Here is a 20,679-nt window from a genome sequence, read left to right on the forward strand (position 1 = left end):
GAAGGCATGAATGTTTGTAAACGCACAGTGTCTTTGCGGCACGGGGGCACTCTAAATATAGGTGAGTTGAAAGTCCTCTCGAGAGACTGGTGATAGGAAAGAGGGTTGGGAGAACATCCGACATGTCCTGCCAAGGTGCTCTTCATCAAAATTGGAGGCGGACTTGAGTGAAGTTGTACTGTCCCCTGTATGGTGCTCAAAGCTCTTTCCAATGACAGGCACAAATTTGCTCTCCTTGCCATGATGAAATTCATGAACTTATTCTGATATTACTGTTAGACAAGTGAGATAAGTCACAACCAACAAATATTTCTACATATTCATGGAGTCTATGTCCCATATTTCTGTCATGTTATGCTCCCATAAGGAACAACCAAGTACCATTCTTTCCTTTTTCTTTTTAAACATGTTGCTGTACAAGAGATTATTTTTACATAACTTTTAGCAGGATACAAGTTCAAATTCTTAATATCGTTCCTTTCTTTTACTTCAGTTTCATAGCAATATGAAAATTCAATCTGCAAATTGTGTTCTTTTCCCCCTTAATTCTCATTTTTTAAAAATTTCTTTTACATAAAAATTTTAATTTTTGATGAAAATTGCTGTATTTTCTGATTATGCATTAGGATTTCCTAAGTACTCAAAAATTTCATTTTTATAATTATTGATCGGAAAAGATTTCTCTCAGACATGGTTTGCATAATTAGTTTCTAGACATTAAGTACAATACAGGTATCTTCACAACATAGTTACAAATAAAAAGTTGTAACAAAAATTGCATCATCGAAAACATTTAATTCCAGCTATTTCCATAAACAGACACTCTTTTCCCTTCCTTTAGAAACCCTTTCATTCAGTTTTTCACTCTCTTCAGGCACAATTAATTATACAAATGCAAAATTTTTCTCCAATTTTGGCTCTAACTTCTGTTCCTCCACTTTGAAAATAATTTGGAACAATACATATTGTTACTAATTTAAATTTGCCCATATTAAAAACACTTCACTAACTTTCTTCTTGAATTTTTTTAACTGTTCAGTTATAAACAGTATAAATATTTTCAAGAAATATTCTTGTTATTTCTAGAATATTCCTTTAAGAATATTCTTGTTATCTATAAGAAAAGCAACTAAAAAGAGAACTTGAAAACTGCATAAAATTTAAAACAGCTATTTATGAAGGAAATTTTTCCTGCCTCTCTATATAGGTTCAGCAGGTGATCATATAAGTAATGACATTGGTGGATGATAACCTTTGGTAACATCCTGTTAAGAAATAAATACATTGTTTTAGAATAAAAGATGATTTTATTGCAGCACGCTTCTGAATAGTGATAACACAGCACATTATCAAAGAGATTATATTGATCTCTAAGTCATATTGCTCTAATAATATTAGACGAGTTTTTTTCCCCTAATTTGCCTCAGTTACTAAGTAATATATAATCAAATCTGAGTTAAGATAACATGCCAAATAATGATTATTAAAGGTCCCATATTTCTGTCATCAGCAACAAGGCAACAAGAATCAGCATAATATTCATAAATCTGCAAGACTACTTTTGAAGGCTTAAATATAAAGCTTTCTTCAGCTGAAGAAGTGCTGAAGGCAAAACAGAAGCCTGTTTTCAGGCAATAACAATTAGGGAAGGAAGTTCGGCTACTAGCAACATCTACTAATGAAAAATGAAAACTACAAAATATATTTCTTAAAAGCTGAGGGTAAAGATGGATTACAGTTGCGATCATTAACTAGAACAGAAAGATTTTTATGATTAAGAAATGCCTCTAGAAAATCTAATTCTCCAACGGAAGATGTTTATTGAAAAATGTTGGCTGCGGAGAAATGGAAAATGTGATTTTCTGACAACAGTATTGAATGACAAAGGGCACAAAATTTGAAGGCTCTCTGAGTTTGACAAATACAGTTAAAAGTCATTAATTCAAACACCCATAATCCGGACCTCAAAGCTACAAACTTTCTGCGCATGCGCATAATACGTTTACGCATGCACGTTTAATGTATAACGGAAGGTATGAGCTAAAATTATCTAATTATCTATTTCAGTTAATGTTGCAGATTGCGTTGTTCCTTAATCTTCGAATTGGATCCGGCTTATTATTTTTTGCAGACTGTTAGAGCAATTTTATAAAAGTAAGCTTGAACTTTCGATTATGTCAAAAAGAATTTCCGATTCTGGAGCTGCCAAAGGATCTACAAAGTGAAAGCATGTTTCGATGTCCATCAAACAAAAAGTGAAATTGCTGCAAAAAATGGATAAAGGCATATCCTTTGTTTCTCTAACCATTCCGAAATCTGTTTATCAATTTCACGCTGCTCTGGGTGGGAGGGCACGCCGCGGCGCACAATGAATTGGAAGTTGATCTATCAGCACTATCCTTATCTTCGGGGCAGATTTTTTATTTTATTTGGCTTATAATTCCTGACTAAATGTAGTATTTCATCTCAATGTACTCTGGCTTTGATATGATTTAAATCATATTCCTCGTCATTATAATTTGCTTCCGATAGTGAAGAAAGTGACGCAGAGGTTATTGAAAATAAAAAAAAAATTTGATTGACAAATTAGTCGGTATTCTTATTCAAATTGACAAATTATTCAAATTGACACAGCAAATATAGGACTTGAACAGCGGAACTTTGTAACTGAACAAGAAATTATGTCTGTTTATAGAATTAAAGAGAGAGTATTATCACATAAAACAAAGCAACTTAAATAACTTACATTGAAAAAAACGTTTAATAAAGTAAACAAATAAATATTAAGCTTTTTTTTTTTTGTAAATTTTAATACCCTTTAGATCATAATTGTTCTTTATTTAATAAATTATGGTTTCATATTTTTAATTTTATAATTTCTGCATGCCATCTTACCAGATTTAAACTGATGATCTATAATCCGGAATCACTGAAATCCCAACGAGTCCGGATTAACAACTTTTGACTGTATAAATTAAATCACACTGGCAAGGAATCCTGTATTTACTGCAGAAGTACATATCTGAAATGGATTCTCTAAGAATGGAACTGATAATTTTATTTGTAAAAAAGAAAATGATCTGACAGTTGAATGTCTGTAAAATATGTGAAATTTTCTAGCTAAATAATGGGAAGAAAGAAATGTACATGAATTCTTATTATCTCCTAAAATGAGTGAGCACTTTTTGATGTGTTGGGATCAGAATTTTTTGTAACCAAGTTTTCATAAACTAAAAGTGTGTGTGGGGGGGGGCTAGGTAAAACTTCAAGTAATCAAATATTTGTTTTATCAAGAAAAGTTAACATCAATTTTGACTAAAAGCAGTTTCGTTGCAATATTTCTTAAAAGTTTCTTGTAATGAATGCAATTGAATCACTCTAAGGACTCACATCTAAGGACTTTTCCCCCATAAAATGTCACGGTATTTATAAAAGTTTACAGCCACATAAAGGACAAAATGCAGTACAATTTTTTTAAATATTAAATAAAAAAACTGCATTTTTCTATTTCTTTCATATTTTCTAACACAAGAAGTTTACTAACATTGAAAGGTTATTTATAAATTTATAAATAACAAGGAATGGTCATTTATAAATTTTAGTTCGTAGTTTCATATACGGAAAAGAAAGCTTCATAGAACAAAATCAGAATTAATAATGAGACACCATAGCTAATAAGATTGTAAATCTATCTGATTGTAGTATCAAATGGTAAATGCACAAAATAAGATAAGGCACTAAGATTTAATTTGATCAAATACAATACCACATCATGCTAGCCAACTTTATACCTGGTATAAAAAAATTACTGTTGTGAACTATGCAAACTATAATGTCATTATAACTTTTCAACTTCCACTCCTTTAAGACAGACATATTCAGAATGACAAGGTCATATAAAAATAGTGATAATTTTCACAAGCAATACTAGTTGAGTTTATAGTAAAGAAGATAACTAAATATTCCCACATATTGTGATTAAAAATTCAGAGAACATATTTGAGCCTTTATAAATCTGACACCTTACTGAGACTTCCAATTATTTTTTGAAGCTAGGTTTTTCAATTAAAATTTTCAGATTTCAGCATTCATATAGGTTAAACAGTTAAACCTATATGAATGCTGAAATTTAATTTAGTTACCATGTATTTGCTACCTGTTAATCCTAATCCATATGATGACATGAAGGAAAGAATAAAGTCTATATTTTAGTTGCTGACTGTAGAAGTTATAGCCAAAATTTGCAAATAAAGACATATGACTATATGATAAGATTTATATACTTTAGTATCTGATTCAGGAAGAAATGATTTGGAAAAAATTATTTCTGAAAGTAAAGAATTATTAAAAGAGAAATTATACTTCTTCTTATAGTTTAGTATAGCATATGACAGTAGTTGTTTATTGAGGGAAAGAGAAACCAGATTTAAACACTTTAAATTAGTCTTCAGAAATGTAGTTAGTTATTGAGAAAATAAATAGGTAACAGAAGAAAAAGTTTACTTCTTTAAACCACCCAGTGTTTACAAGATCAAAAAAATGTTAAATGACTACAGAAATTTAATTTGTTTCTTTTATTACCAGAAAAAGCAGCAGCCTAAAGAGAGCAAAATCTTTAAATAATGTGTCCTGCACTTTGCAACACAGTCAGCAGAAAAATTATTACTAATAAAACTGCTTATTAGGTGGAAAAAATCTTATTTTTTTAAATATGTAAAATAAAAATTTTAATACAGAATTTTTCCATCACAGAACTTCAATATTATAAAAGGCTAAATCATTATTAAATCTTTAACATATGTTAAATAATAAATTATATAATTAATCTTAAATTCAAATAGCTCATGGAATTACAATAAGGTAAGTAGTATAAAGTAATAATTGTATATTAGTAATACTTTACAGTATAAAAAAATGAAACAAAATATTTAAAAATTTAATTCAACTGAAACCTTTAAATACCATTAAAACTATAAAAATACATTTACATGATTTCCAAAACAATGTACTAAAAAACAAATAATACAGTAATAATTTTTCATAAAATTTAAAAATGTTTTATTTAGAAATACAGTCTTCTAATTGAGACAAATTTAATTAACTGATGAGAACGAAAATTTCCAACATTTAATGGAAACTTGCTCAAACTATATTAATTCATTGAATGGATGAATGAAAGTATTTATAAACATTTGTATTATATAATAGTAATTGATTTAATGTGTAACATACACAGTGGAGAAATGTTCAAAGTAGAATAAAATATATAATTAAAAAGTCAAATTCAAACCTTGCATCCGTATGCCATAAACTTCAGACCACATTCGATCAGAAAGAGTGCCGTAAAAGCTTCGTTTAAGTAGTCTAATGTGTCTAAATACAGATCAGGGGCTTGGTAGAACTACAGCGCCATGGAGTGAAGTAGCAAGAAAACAAGGCGGCAGGAGTTGAAAAAAAACATAGAAAACAATGGGAGGGTCTAAGGTACAAGGCATAACAATAAAATCAAGCAGGTTTTAACTCTACTTAATACACTTAATTTTTATCAAGAAATACAAAATGAAATGTATTAAGTAGTGTCGGGATCAAATAAAATTTTTTAAAAAATTATTCGTATGTTTATAGAACTGTCATTTAAAATGATTACAAAAGCCTATAATATACAAACAGATATTTTTAACATTCATCTAATCATTAAAAATAACAATACCATTTTATATAAAATAATTATTTCCTTTATATGCAAATCACAATCAGTTTTTGAAAATGCACATGCAATATTATCTCATAACAGAATGTTTACAGTTTAGGCATGCAAATAAAACAATATTACACATGATCAAAAATCATCAAGAACACAATTCATGCCCCTTTCAGAATAGTGCACCATACCACAGACCAAAAAATCTCAGTACAAAAAAAGCTATGACATGCGTCAAACAAACATGCAAGATATTTCTAAGTAATTTGCACAAAAAATACAGAAATAACAATATCCATGTCATAATGGCTACGAGAAGTTAACATTAATTATATTCCTATTACCTTACAAATACATAAAAACATTTGAATAAAGAATTTGAGCTCTACCGCAGAAGTACAATTATGTCAGGTTTGGGACAGTATATTAAGAAAAGAATATGATTTAATGAAAAATTTATAAATATAAATATTCTGAAATTAAAAGCCTGGATTTTTTTTTTTTTGAAAAAATTTTTTAACATGACATATCTGAAATGGTACAAATAAAGCTTATCTGTGTTAAATAAAATACTGAAATACTTTTGAAAAGTTTGTTTATACTGATTAAAGTTAAAAGAAACTAAGATGATGGCATTATTTTGAAAATATACTTCAGGGCTCAGGAAATCAAAACATTTATGACCACATTCAGGAAGCCTATTAAAAATGTAATATGTTACCATAAATTTACATGCGAATTCAAACTTTATTTAAAAAGTGTTACAATATAAGTTTAGTTATTTATGCTCCTTTCCCCAGTAAGTGCTTTAGTCGTTAACACAGCAGGATTCCAGATCAGTAAATAAAAAGCTGAATTCTATCCAGTAGAACAAGTTGAACCAACAGCTATGATACACATTAATAACACAGATATGAAGATAAACTTAATATAGGGAATCTAAATTAATAGTCAATTATAGTTTATCAGCTATCTCAGTATAAACTCAAAAGAATAGCAAGCTGATTTTTTTTCTAATATGTAACAGCAAAAGTAATAGATTCAGCACACTGTTTATGCAGATTTTATATTTTGAGAAATATATATGAACAGCTTGATTGAGAAGACAAGCCCTGAATCTCCTAAAGAATGGTTAAAGATAAAAGATGCATCAAGATATTTACAATTCGAATCAAATACTAGAAACTATTTAAAATAATTTAACACCATATTAAAGCTTTCGATTATCATCTAAGACCGTATATAGGAAATTTTAGACCATAATTAAGGAAACCAGGAGTGGTCCTGTTTCAGGCACAGATATTAGAAACTCAACAATTTGAAAAAATTGCATGATAATCAACCCTTCACATGGACACATTTAATTACTTTGCTATTATTATGTTTATTTTTTTTAAACTTGTGAATTTTAATTACCTTAGTTGCACGTTAACTTTCATGCACTTTTCAGTCTGACAAGGTTTTTAGCCAGGTCTTAATTTACATACTATATTACTTGCCTCACATGGAAGGTAAAATTATGAATTTTTTATATAATTAAAAAAAAGTTGCCAAGGAATAAGTATAAAAAAGCATGGATTTAACTAATAGTATAGCTAAATTCATAAATCAAGTAAATTATCCAAATTAACCTACCTTTTTTATCATTTGTGTCTTATATCTAAAAACAGACAGAAAATAGTATTTTGAATTAAAGTTGTTGCAAACAAAATGTTTTTAAACTTTTAAATTATTTAGGTAAGCTATTAATAATATATTTTATTTAGTTAATAATTTTATTATTTTTTTTATTTATTGTTTACAACGAGAATTTACAATGATCTACAAATTAAATTAATGAGAATTGACAAAATGTTTTGCACTACTTATATTACATCAATCTGTTTAAACACTTCTCAGTAGTTTGCACTTTTTGTATTATATGATTATTATCTTAGAAAGTAAAGATTACCTGATAAGTAAATGAATATTATGTAGTTTTTCTTAAACAATGTCTATTTCTAATTTGTTTACTCACTGCATGTGTTTAATCAAGTGATAAAAAATTAATTGATATAAAGATAGAGAATACAAAAAATTTCTTTTTTCTCATGCAATGTGAATTAACATCTAAGATAGCAAGTTAAACTTCATCATAACTTTTCAGAAATGGATCTTAGATGCTAAGTCTATATGGGAAAGAAAAAATTTCAAAAATGATTTTTTTTGTAATCTGAAATATTTATGATTTTATATATAAAAACAAGGAAATGAGAATATTTTAGTTCATGTGTTTTATAAAGTTTGGCACTCTGCATGTTTAAGATATATTGCATAGAATAAATGCCTTGATATATGTAGAGTAATGTATTTTCTGCACTGAAACGTAGATGTAATTCATAATACAAATAACCCACCAAGCATACAAGCTTGTCTTTAGTTTAAGATGCAAATCACATGCAGCATAAGGCTACTTTTCACCAATGCAAATCAACATTTCACATTTGTTTACAATCAATGTTCTCAAGCAGTAATTTAAATTCTAAAGCGCAGTAATTAATTATTAAATATATGCTTATCATTACTTACTTATCATACATTTTCAATAATATTAGAGCAGTTATAGGATCATTCAGTTTTAAATATTAATTTTTTGAATAATTCAGTAATTTAAATGATGACTAGTTAACATGGAAAAATATTACATTAAATGAATCCCAGATGAAAGAGAAATTTTATTCTTTAAAACAATTAAATAAAAGACTGATGTTATCTCTACTTCATTATTTTATAACACATTTTTTCCTTTCTAAAATATCCACTCCTAATATAATGAATAAATGACTTTAATGTATCAAATGATGAACAAAAAATTTTAATTTATATATAGAGAGAGTACCAACATCTTATAAATTCTTTCATAAGAGTTTGCGGAGACCTCTTAATGGTAAAATACCATAAGTTCTTAGTTACAAAGTAACTTTTAATGGTAATAAACAAAGTATATTTATTACCTTTATAAATTTCATTTATTACCTTTTGTTTATGACCATTTTTATTACCATACTATTTATTTTTACCATTATTTATTACCTTTTCTTTAAAGTAAGTTTTAACTACCATAATTTTAATATATACAACTTTACAATACTTTTAAATTTAAGTATATTATCCAAATCTTTGAAAAAATCTATATCTTAAAACTATCATAAAATCTAAATAAATAGTAAAATTAAAAATATTTTTCTTTACATAAAAATATCTGGTGCTGAGCTATTAATTTTAATAATAAAAACTCATAAAATTACTATCACATTATCTAATTTATAAAACTATTTATTATTAAATAAATACATCAAAAGATAGAAACTTCTGAACTTCTGCAGAAAAGGAATTTATGTTAGTAAAATATGTAAAACGAAAGTATAAAACAAAGTCTTATAATTTTAATTTAATAAGGATCAAAGCAAAAACTTAATAAACACAAATCTTAAAACTAGAATTTGAATTGAAAGCAAACTGCTTTATAATGCTCCTTCTTTTAGGGTTTAATTTATTGAATAATTATAATTCTTTAATAAATAAAAACAGGGATCAAAAGTGAATACAGCGTTTTCCTTAAATAACTGTAATTCTTTAATTAAGAACAATCATAAAAAATAAATGCAGTGTTTCCTAGATTCAGCATTTTACTCCAAACATCCACACTTATTATGATTCCAAGCACCAGTTTACAAATAATTATACTTCCCCAGTGAGCACAAACTTCTTGTGATAAAGCATCAATTCACTTGAATAGCCATAATATAATTTTAATGAAAACCTATTGAACATCCTTGAATTATTCAAGTTTTAATTAATATTACTTAAACTACTCTTTTTATTCTTCGTATATTTTTTATTGGACTGCATATAATTATTTGTATTACATACGTATTCATAATTTACTTACCTTAAAAAATTTATTGCAATACACTTAGCTACATTAAAAAGGTCACCAGAAAAATTTTTGATTACTCTCCTTGCATTAATTTGGTTCCACTACCTAGTAATGACGCACTGAAGCACTAAAATAAAGTACTGAACTTCAAAATGTAAGATGTGACTTAATATTTGCTTTATTTATTGAATTCTGGTTATCTTTTTGACAATACCTGATAAATAAATTGATAATGATTATATTGATAATTATATTACCTATTTTTTCACTAATTCAGTTAAGTGAATTTTAAAAAATAAAATTATTTATATGTATAGTTTTAACATTAAATTGATATTATAATTTTTAAACTTTTTGGCAGAGAGATCCTTAATGCAGAAGTTTATGAAAACATATATGAAGCATACTTGAACTAAAACTGTTTAGCATTATCATGAAATCAAAGAATCTGAACTCAGTTGACATTTAACTACAGAATCTAAATCAATATAGATTTTTTTTTTTTTTGAGTTTCTGATCCCTGATTAAAAATAATAAAATGATTCAGAGATTAGATAAATAAGATATTTTTAAAGATTAGATAAAGAAAAATATTTTTAATTTTACATGTATGGCAAAAATACCACAAAGAATAAAATTAATACTAAAATGTAAAATATTATATTTCCCCTAATACTTTATAGAGGGAGCTTGAAAAACACATTTGTTTAAAATTTTTTGCTTTGTTTGATTTTCTTACCCTGACTCCAAATGCAGCCAACTTGAGCGAGCATTCAAGGGTAAAGAGTGCAGTGAAGGCCGCATTCATGTAGTGCAGGGTAGACTTGAACAGTTGTTTTTGTTTGTGATACTGGACAAAACACAAAAGCAATCACATTTCTGCAAAATCTATTTATAGGCAGTGTAATAGCGGAAAGGCAAGTCAAGTCAGGGCATACAGCTCAGTGGAAAATGCAAAACCACAAAACACATAGCACAGAATATATATAATAAGCCAAACAATTACTTTGTATGTCAAAAATTATTTTTTAACAAAGATATAATAATTCTGTCAAATTTATTGCAATTACTTTTTTCACCAACAGTTGCTATATTCATAGCAAGTATCTGCTTTTTATTAGAACCTATACATTTATAAATGTATTTATAACTGTATGTACAAATGTATTTATAAACATTCAGTTTATAATCCAAACTAAATGCACAAAAATTACTTTAAAAATTTCAGTTTTTAAAAAGTGTTATGAAAAATCATGTGCTTAATTAATTCAAGATTAAACTGTGTATACTGAGTTTTAGATGCATTAATAAGTAGATTATGACTTAATCAAGCAATTGTTACACATATTAAACAATGGCTTTTCGAAATTAGGATTTCAATGAAATTTTATAGGTTCCACTAATTGCAGGTATTTAGGTTGTTTAGCTATTGTCAGCTGTTAAATATAGGAAAAAATTCTGCTTTTAAGAAATCTGTTTCAAGGAAATAGTATTTTGCAAGAGTAGTTCAACAGCAAAGAGAATTCCATTTGATGAAAATATGAAAACAGATGAATCAGTCCAAAATTTATGACTTAAAAATGATTTAAATATAGTATATGCATGAATCTGTTTTATGCAAGAAATTATTTAGGTTCACCCAGTCTCATGAATACAACAGGACTTAAGTTTTGTATAAAATAATGAAACGGGAGTCGAAGAGAGAGTAAAAAATCTAATTTAGAAAAAAATGCTGATGACTCAGGGTAATTTGCCCTAAAGAAGGTATGAAATTATCTCCAGCAGAAAGTAGTGGAAAGTTTACATCACTTGGACAAACAATAGGGGAAAGAACTTTAATTTCTTCAAATAGTAAACTTTATAATGCATGTTAAACATATCAAAAATTCTTAAAAATTTAAACCATGTTAAATAATTTGTTGTAGCACAAATCAAAGCTTAAATTGAAAGTTTAGAATAGACTATGAGGATACCAGTATGCAGATTTTGGTGAATAAATTGATTTCTTTTCTTTATCATCTCCCATTTTGCTAAGCTGAATGGGTAAGGGGAGGTATATCATGTAGAGCAAAAGCAACACCTGGATTAAGAAATGCAAAGCAAAAAATATAAATTTCACGAATACAAACTGTATAATAAATATGCCACAGAGAATGGGGTTATTTGATTATGGAAAAGTTCTCAGGTTATGTGTTCTAACGTACTAAAGTTTAGTGATGCACCATTAAAGAGAAATATTTTTGTGGAGAATTTCGAGATTAAAATTGGTCTACATTTACATTACACAATGAAAACCACAAAAATCTCGTGTAGCCAGCTTGCTCAACTATTGGCACAAAACTGAATAAAAGAATATTGTTTAGCAGTATTAGCCACTCAGCTACTGGTAGGCTAATATGCTATAATAACATTATTAATTTTGAAATATTTTCATTGTATTCATATTAATTCAGGTTAGCTTTTTTAAATATTTATGGTTTCTAAATTCAAATTCCTGTGGATTTTTAAATAAATTCATCTCATAAAAGAATATCTTTTAAGCTTTCCTCTTGCTTCCAGATACAAAATAAATGTATGTCACTTTTACAGAAAAGAAATACAAAGAGTTGTTTTCTTCATGATAGTTTTTCTAAATCAATATTATTCATATTTTCTCTAACTGTTTGGGATATGAAGACAGAAACGTCCTTCCTCTAAGAACCATTTTGAATCCACTCTTCCACAAAGAAAAAAAAATCTGTGATACAATTTGGACAGAGAGCATACCTACAAAAATTTTATAAGAAAAAGTATAAAATAATAAAGTGCAGAAGTTTTATATAACCTAAAATTTAATTACTAATAACCATCAACCCTTTCTTAACATAAGATTTACAAACACCTGTATTTATATTCAGCATTTGAAAAATTTCAACAAAATTTTCCCCCTGTTATATATAACAGAAAATTTTCTTTTCTCAATGAACTAGAGATAAGTAACATATATGCTGCTAAGGCAGACACGGTGCTTTTTATTATGGTATTTCTGGAGTTATATCCCTTTACATAAAAAATTATACTAAAACACAAAAATACATAACCTTTATATTTATAAAACTTAAAAACATCCAACAAATTTCATAAGAAAAACAACATTTAATGTTTTTCTAAAAATGAATTTATATTAAATTTTGAGGAATTCATATTAAATAAAATTTATATAATGTCTATAATCTTAATATCAATAAAAATATCTTAAATATTTTTAGGAATTTTGGAAATATTAAAAAAAGGTGTATAAATCTAGATAATTTAAAAACATAGCTTCTTTGCTTCATAAAGCAAATCAAATATAATTCCCTCTACATGCTTATTCTCTATTAATATCACACATGCAATGTTTCTGATGCATTATTTATTTAATTAGTTTAAAAGCAGATCAGATTAAAAGTGAATATGGTGCATAAAATGTCAAATACTTATATTTCCTGAAATAAATTCTTGTAAGAAATATGATTGAAAAACATAAGCTTAGAACTAAACTATACATATTAGTTTATCAAGTACAAATGCCAATTTTCTTGCAGCAAATACTGAATATATGTTTACATTACCACATTAAATATAACAATTACTTTATTTCAACCAGGAATTGACAATGAAAAATATACTAGAAAAATCAACAAACAGAACAAAGTTAATTGAGAGTTCTTATAAAAAGTGAATTCAAATGATGCTAAAACAAAATTCTTTTTTCACATTTGTACACCAAAAATGGTCATTTCACCACGACTAATTTATGTAAGTGATTAACTGTATGTATGCAAAACAAAAATACATGCTTCAGCAATATAATAATATTAAGTGCAAAAACAGTTTCACCTCAAGGATAAATTTAACTTTTATAAAAATATAAAACTTAAAATATGGCTGGGTACTATATTTTTCATAGCAAATGACAATAAATATAAATATTCTCTTTCCATAATAATTCGAAAAAATAATAATCGACAATTCCATTACATGTTAAATTAATTACATATAGCTTCAAAATATTTATAACTTTAAAACTTAAAAAATGCAAACCAAAATATCTTATATGAAAGCTTGTAAAATGGTCATGATAAATAGCAAAGCTTAAAACATTGTTATGAAAAACATGTACAAAATTAAGCTAAAATAATTCTGCACAACAAAGTAACCAAATTAAACTAAACAATTATTTCCTTAATATTATAAGAGGCCTTAAAAATTTGACAAATGCAGTAAGTGTTTTTGATCATGTTTTTTCTATTCCTTGATGAAACAGAGGGAAAATGATGCTCTGAAAATCACATGTGAATTTCATAATAACATTTAGAAACCTCTACATTTTTTTAAATTAACTGTTTTTCCAATGGATAGATTATAATAATGATGTCGTTTACAGAGACAATTTACAATAGAGTTTCTCACATAATTTTTAAGAACTGTTAAAACACATGAACATAAAATGTAATACATTAATTTTCATATTCATGTAATTCAAATACAAATAGAAATAAACAGAATATATAAATAAATTTGACAATTAAATAAGGAAAAATCATTAAATTTAAATTACTTTAATTCTAATGTACAGAACAAGTGCAAATAAAGTTTTTTATAAATCATTTCATACTTTTTTTTAAATATATTCTTACAAAACATTTATGCATGCAAAAATTCAAAAGTCATTTTTTGATACATATATCATTATCATGTATTTATAACCAAATTACAAAAGTTACAAATGCTGATTACCAGATGTATAATATCAGCAAGAGATGAATATCAGTTTCAAAGAAAAAAAAACTTTTGTATGCCTACATAAAATGAAAAGAAAAAAAAAAAAAAAAAAAAATCTTTTATAAATTATGAAATTTTTTATCTGAGGATTTGTATTTTATAAAAATTCATACTTAAAAGTGCTTAATTGAAATCTAACATACATACATTACTGATTTCTAAGAAGCGAAAAAAAAATGAGTTGTTACATATAAGGGAAAAAAAATATGCGCAACAAAAACTCTAGTAATTTAGATAAAAAAAAGATGCTATACAATAGCAGCATCATTAGACAAAGATACACATATTTTCAAATATACAAAAGCCAGATGGGTTTTATAAAAAAATATTTCTCATAATTCGAAATTCTGTTCAACATTCTGTTCAACACTGACTGCGTTCTTTAACATCCTTCAGAAAGTGGAATAACATATATTTACCAATTAATTATTTTAAATTTTTTATTTTATATCAACTAATAATTTTTCAAATAACCTACTTGCACATTAGGCTGCACTTTTAATATTAAGACTATAAACATCATGGCAAATTTTGCAGTCTTTGTCTAAAAGATTAAGCTGAGCACATTCTTTTAATAGCCTATTTGTGCATATTCATCACAGATGAATGACTTAATAAGAATGAGGTAAACATATTAAAGTGTTTGGTAAATGAGGTAAACATATTAAAGTGTTGGTAATGTATCGCCCAACAGACAAAGCATTCCGGCTATATTTATAACGCAAATAAGAGTAAGTCTGAATAGCTGTGACAATCACAATACTGTATTATTTACTGTGTTATTTAAAAGGATATATAGTATTTTAATATATATTTATACACACAAATTTTAATTATAATTAAGATACCCTTAATTTTAATCACATAGAAAATTTTTTTCTTTAGTCTATTTTCCTATTTTTTAATGATATAAGATTTCTGAGCACCAGTAATTCATCCCAGATTCTGTTCCTAATAAATGAGCTAATTGTATGGGGTATTCACAGTTTTTCTTATATGTTATGTATAATGAACATGAGATGGTTTTCCATAGAAAGTCCTCTACAAAGGGCTTCCTTTTGAATAAGATAACTCTAGCATGTTTTGTCATAATAAATTAACCAATTAAACCTTATCCCACTGTGCCATTTACTACATATGTCACATTTTAATTCATTACTTACACTTGTTTAACTATATAATAATTGCTGTGATGTTTATTATAAACAGGTAAATAAGGAAAAAATGATGGTACACAGGCAAACACATAGATTGATGGATTGTCATAAATGGAAAACAACTTAGCCACCACAACAGCCAGATCAAAACATATTAAAAATATGATGACTGAGGAAATTGTCCAAAATTTTTTTAACAGAATTAATAATTTATACTTTCGATCAGTTATATTTATCATGGGATAATCTTAAATATTCATTATCAATTTTGGTAACTGTTTCAGTAACTTTAAAGAATAGTGCATGTATCAGATCATTAAATCTACCTTCTTGCTTTTTCTGTGTTTAATAAAAAATGCATTATTTCAACAAGATAAAATCTTGCCACATACTTCCCATGTCTGCAGATTTAAGCTGATTAAATATACATATTAACCAAACCTAAGGTAATTGAAAATATGCGAGACAAGATTAGAAGAGATATTTTCTGCATGCAACTTCCTGAAAAAAAGACTTCCTTTTATTTGCATCTAGAAGCTGATAGAGAACACAGAACAATATTTCACAAGAAAATATTTGATATCCTTGATTCCAGCAGAAGTAAAGTACTTGCTACAACTTAATTTTATTTTATTTGTCACAAAATTGCACTTATTTAGCCTATAACTCTGCACAAGCTGAATAAAAAAAGAGACTCAAATAATCTTGAATTTGGAACCATACCTCCATAACCTTTTTTTGGGGGGGGGATAATTTCAAAATTGCAGTCACGATATTCTTCTCCTCCTGCTAGTATAGATTTAACTATATGACAATAAACAGAAAAAGTTAAGACTCTATGCACTAACATTTTACAACCAAGACTCAAAATAATGAAATCAATACTAATGAATTGGCTTGAGTGAAATTGGCATGAACTAGTCACAACTCAAATTATGCTCAACTTTTTTTTTTTTTCCTTTCTTTCAAGAAGCAAGATGCATATTATTTCATAATATTTACATTGCTGCATATAACTGCTTGTGAATGCCTACAGTAGATTTGTAATTAAAATTGCTACATGTCACAAAATCTAGTTATTCATTCATTCTCTGCCATGATTTTAATAAAAGAAAACAGAACTCTTTTAAAAGCTAAGAATAGTGATCAATGTTAGTCATTTTGACTCCTCACTACAGAATAAGCCAATGGCTTTAATAATATGTGAAATCATTTTCTACAAACCATTCCCAAAATTACTGTATTATTGCATATGCTTGCAATAAATGATGCACAAAATATAAAACTAGCTATATATATATTTCTTTTAAAATAGTCATCAAGATGTCTCACTTCTGAATTTTTTTTAATAACAAGGATTTGCTATATTTTGATTTTTAGGCATAAAATGTAAAACTTTAGAGCAAATATTGATTACATTACAATTATTGGTTTGAAGTTGAAAAAAAAAATATGTTCAGATAACAAATGAAATAATTCTGAGTTTATGAAATTCAAGGAATTTTCTCCCTTAGATTAAAATTCCTAGCTAAAACAGCCTATGATTTATATTTTCCCAACCTTTGAACAATTAACTACAGAAATTCTTTTAATGTAAAAAAGTAATCATATTTGATATACTTCTACATCATTTGAAAGGGAAATACTTAAAATATAATTTAATATATATTTAAAAATTACAGTATAATTTTCATTATTAATTGAATTAATTTCCTGCCAAAGCATGACAAATTTTTATAATTTTTCATTATCTACATATATAAAATACACCAAAACTTAATGAAGAACTGTATTTCTAATGGTTATAACCATAAAATGCACAAAATGAGAATATAGTTCATGATGAATTGCATAATAATAAATGTTCAGTAGAAAGCTGGCACACATTCTACACATTAAAATGCAAAATTTCCATCATATCTTAAAAGTACCGTTTAATAATTTTGCATAGAAAGAATTAATAAAAACTAAAAATGGTTGCAAATTTGTAAGGTAGTATAGAACAGCATTCAATATGAAATACAAGGTATTCAAATTATTTTTAATACAATTATTAAATGCAGTGGAGGACCTGATGAATTATGGAAAGACATGTGTGACAGGTTGGGCCACATGTCCAAAGTTCAGTTTAGTAGGTCATTTTTATAGGTGCTATATCCATAGATACTGGACAAGCCAATAATGAGAGAGTATATTCTAAATCAAGGCCATGTGTAGGTAGGTGGACCATTCCAAATAATGCCTGCTACCTGCCTATATCATGATTCTACCTTCTTCATACCAATGCTTTTATAACGATTCACAAATGTTTTTAGGTTTATTGCATATGTTTTGCTCCCTCCAGATTATAACACAGCTGGAATCATTCTCCAAACAAAAATGAGACTCATCAGTAAACAGAACCGAGTTCCAGTCCATAGTACTCAATCATGATCTCTGTATTATAGCAAATAAGTGCACTTGCAGTCCAAGTCAGTAGGATACAAATCATGGATTTCCTTGTCCTCTTTAATGCAACCTCTCACTCATGACATATCTGGATAGTTGACTCCTATAGCAGTAATGAACTTCCTTACAATCTGGGCTGACATTAGTTGTCTAGCTCTTTTAGCAATAACTGCCAAATAATGGTCCTGAGAATTTGTTGTGGCCCATTTTCTATCTTAACCTGGTTGTCTGCATATATTACCATTGTCTTTGAACTATTTACAGATTTTTGACATGATGCTTTAATCTACTGTCAGGTCTTTAAAAACCTGTGTTCATGTCTATCCTGCTTTGCTTCTGCATAATCTAGTAATTTTTGACACTCTGTTAAATGCCTTGTCAATATCTGCTACATTCTACATGCAAATTCTCATACATCCTTGAAATTAGAATTTGATACATCCCCTTGCACTCGTTTTCACATATGCTAAAAGAATGAAACCCAAAAATTTTCATATTTCAGCGAAGTGAAGATGAATCTCATCAGACTAAGTGATAACATTGATCTTTAGCAGCAATCAACTACTTTTCATTGAACTTAATAGAATTAACATAAAACACCACACTTTTTTACAGTTTTTGCTTTAATTTTTCCTACCAGTGTATTCACATCATAATAAATGAAAATACAAGCACAAAGTGCACGTGTTCAAAAATGACTCACTAACTTGCTATACTGATTAAATGATTATAAAATAAGAAATGCCTTCAACTATAGTGAAGTAGATTGTAATTTCTTTGAAAAGTTATCCTCTTGGTAAATTAAAGAGGCCCCTCTGCCTAAGGTGTGAAAAAATTGCAAACTGCATACATTAGCAACCAAAAAAAACTTTAATGGCTTTGAAATTCCTCCAATTCGTTCGTTTGTTTACTAGAGTAAAGCAAAGAACATGAGGGTTATCTGCCTGATTCTGGTTCAAGGTAGACTTTCTTTGCAAGTTGTCTCATATTCATATCACATATAGAAGAAACCAAGAAAACATCAATGCCATCACCCTGTCTGCTGGGATTCAAACTCAGGTCAAACCAGCAGTGGCATAACTAGAGGGCTAGAGGAGACAGTCTGCCCCATGCAGCACTTTTTAGTGAGCTGCATGTTTCATGAGAAATATATTATACTCGTAGGTTAGTCATGCAGACTCGTAGGTTAGTCTCTGGAACAGAAAGACTACAGTTTCATAGAATTACAGAAAGTTCACTATAGTTATCTATCTAGGGAGTAGGGTGTCTTCAGGAAGGCCTAAAATTCTCCACAAAGGACTTAATAAATGTAAACTGGCTCATATTCACATTACGAAAAGGGTACTGACTGGGCATTCACATTCATGTCATGCATATATGAATACAACATTATATACCCTATGCCAATGGTCTTGAAACTTAAATACCCTGTAGGTTGGACACATGACCTGAAAGTAATTGATGGGTTAGAAAATGTTTTTAAACAAAATTTAGAATAAAAATATTTTAACTAAATTTTAAATTTCCCTTACTAAATAATTTATCAAAACGTACATAAACAATAATAATAGTAACACAAAGGAAAAAAAAAAATCAAACTCAGACTTATTTTCTATCGAAAGGCTGGTACTTGCAAGGAATTTCTATTGGTTATACAGTACAAAGTCTGTAATCCGGACGTCCATAATCCGGATCTCAAAGCTGCAAACTTTATGCATATGCATAAACGCATATATTCATTTATGCATGCGTTTATATGTTTATATTTGTTTAATGTATAACGGACAGTATAAGCTAGGCTAAAATTATCTAAGGCATTTCAGTTAATGTTGCAGATTGTACTGTTCCTTAATTTTCTAATTGGATTCGGCTTATTATTTTTTGCAGACTGTTAGAGAAATTTTATAAAGAAGTAAGCTTGAACTTTCGACTATGTCAAAAAGAGGTTCCAATTCTGGAGCTGCCAAAGGATCTACAAAGCGAAACCATGTTTTGATGTCCATCAAACAAAAAGTGGAATTGCTACAAAAAATGGATAAAGGCATATCCGTCTCAAAATTATGCGAGGAGTATGACATTGGATGACACAAGAAAAAAGAAAGAGGAATTTTTTGTGGAAGCGTCTTAAACAACTTACATTGAAAGAAATGTTTTATAAAGTAAACAAATAAATATTAAGCTTTTTTTTTGGTAAATTTTGATACCCTTTAGAACATAATTGCTCTTTATTTCATAAATTACGGTTTTATATTTTTAATTGTATAATTTCTGCATGCCCTCTTACCAGATTTAAATTGATGATCTATAATCCTGAAAAACCCCTAATCCGGAATCGCCGAAGTCCCGACGAGTCCGGATTACGGACTTTGTACTATACTTTGTAATTCAAATGTATTGATAGCTAAATATTAAATTTTAGGTATTTATTTCAGATAATTTCAATATGTGAATTAAAGACAAAGCCCCAAACTATTCATTCTACTTTTTTCCCCTTGAACAGCAGTCCCACACATAAGCAGAGTCCTTTAAGTGTCTAAAATGTGTGTGTATGTGTGCACAGACCATTGTGTGTCCTATCTTTATATTTCTAAAACTATAAACACCATATTTTCAGCAAATAAGAAATGCCTTCAACTATAATAAAGAAG

At 27.8% G+C, this 20,679-nt stretch overlaps 1 protein-coding gene across 1 annotated transcript in view; it reads right to left on the reverse strand.

Annotated features, from left to right (window-relative positions):
* LOC118182704 (voltage-dependent calcium channel type A subunit alpha-1-like) overlaps window positions 1-20,679 on the reverse strand; it is a 454,834-nt gene that overhangs the window by 123,939 nt on the left and 310,216 nt on the right. The window contains exons 31-32 of the mRNA XM_085811365.1: window positions 10,360-10,470; window positions 5,291-5,401 (exon numbers count right to left, since the gene is read on the reverse strand). Coding sequence (XP_085667491.1) covers window positions 5,291-5,401; window positions 10,360-10,470 — 222 coding nt within the window. The remainder of the gene's footprint in view (window positions 1-5,290; window positions 5,402-10,359; window positions 10,471-20,679) is intronic.

This window comes from Stegodyphus dumicola, chromosome 2 (assembly GCF_044657685.1).
Source record: "Stegodyphus dumicola isolate Sdum_Otavi_A_Nest chromosome 2, ASM4465768v1".
Classification (NCBI taxonomy): Eukaryota; Metazoa; Arthropoda; class Arachnida; order Araneae; family Eresidae; genus Stegodyphus; species Stegodyphus dumicola.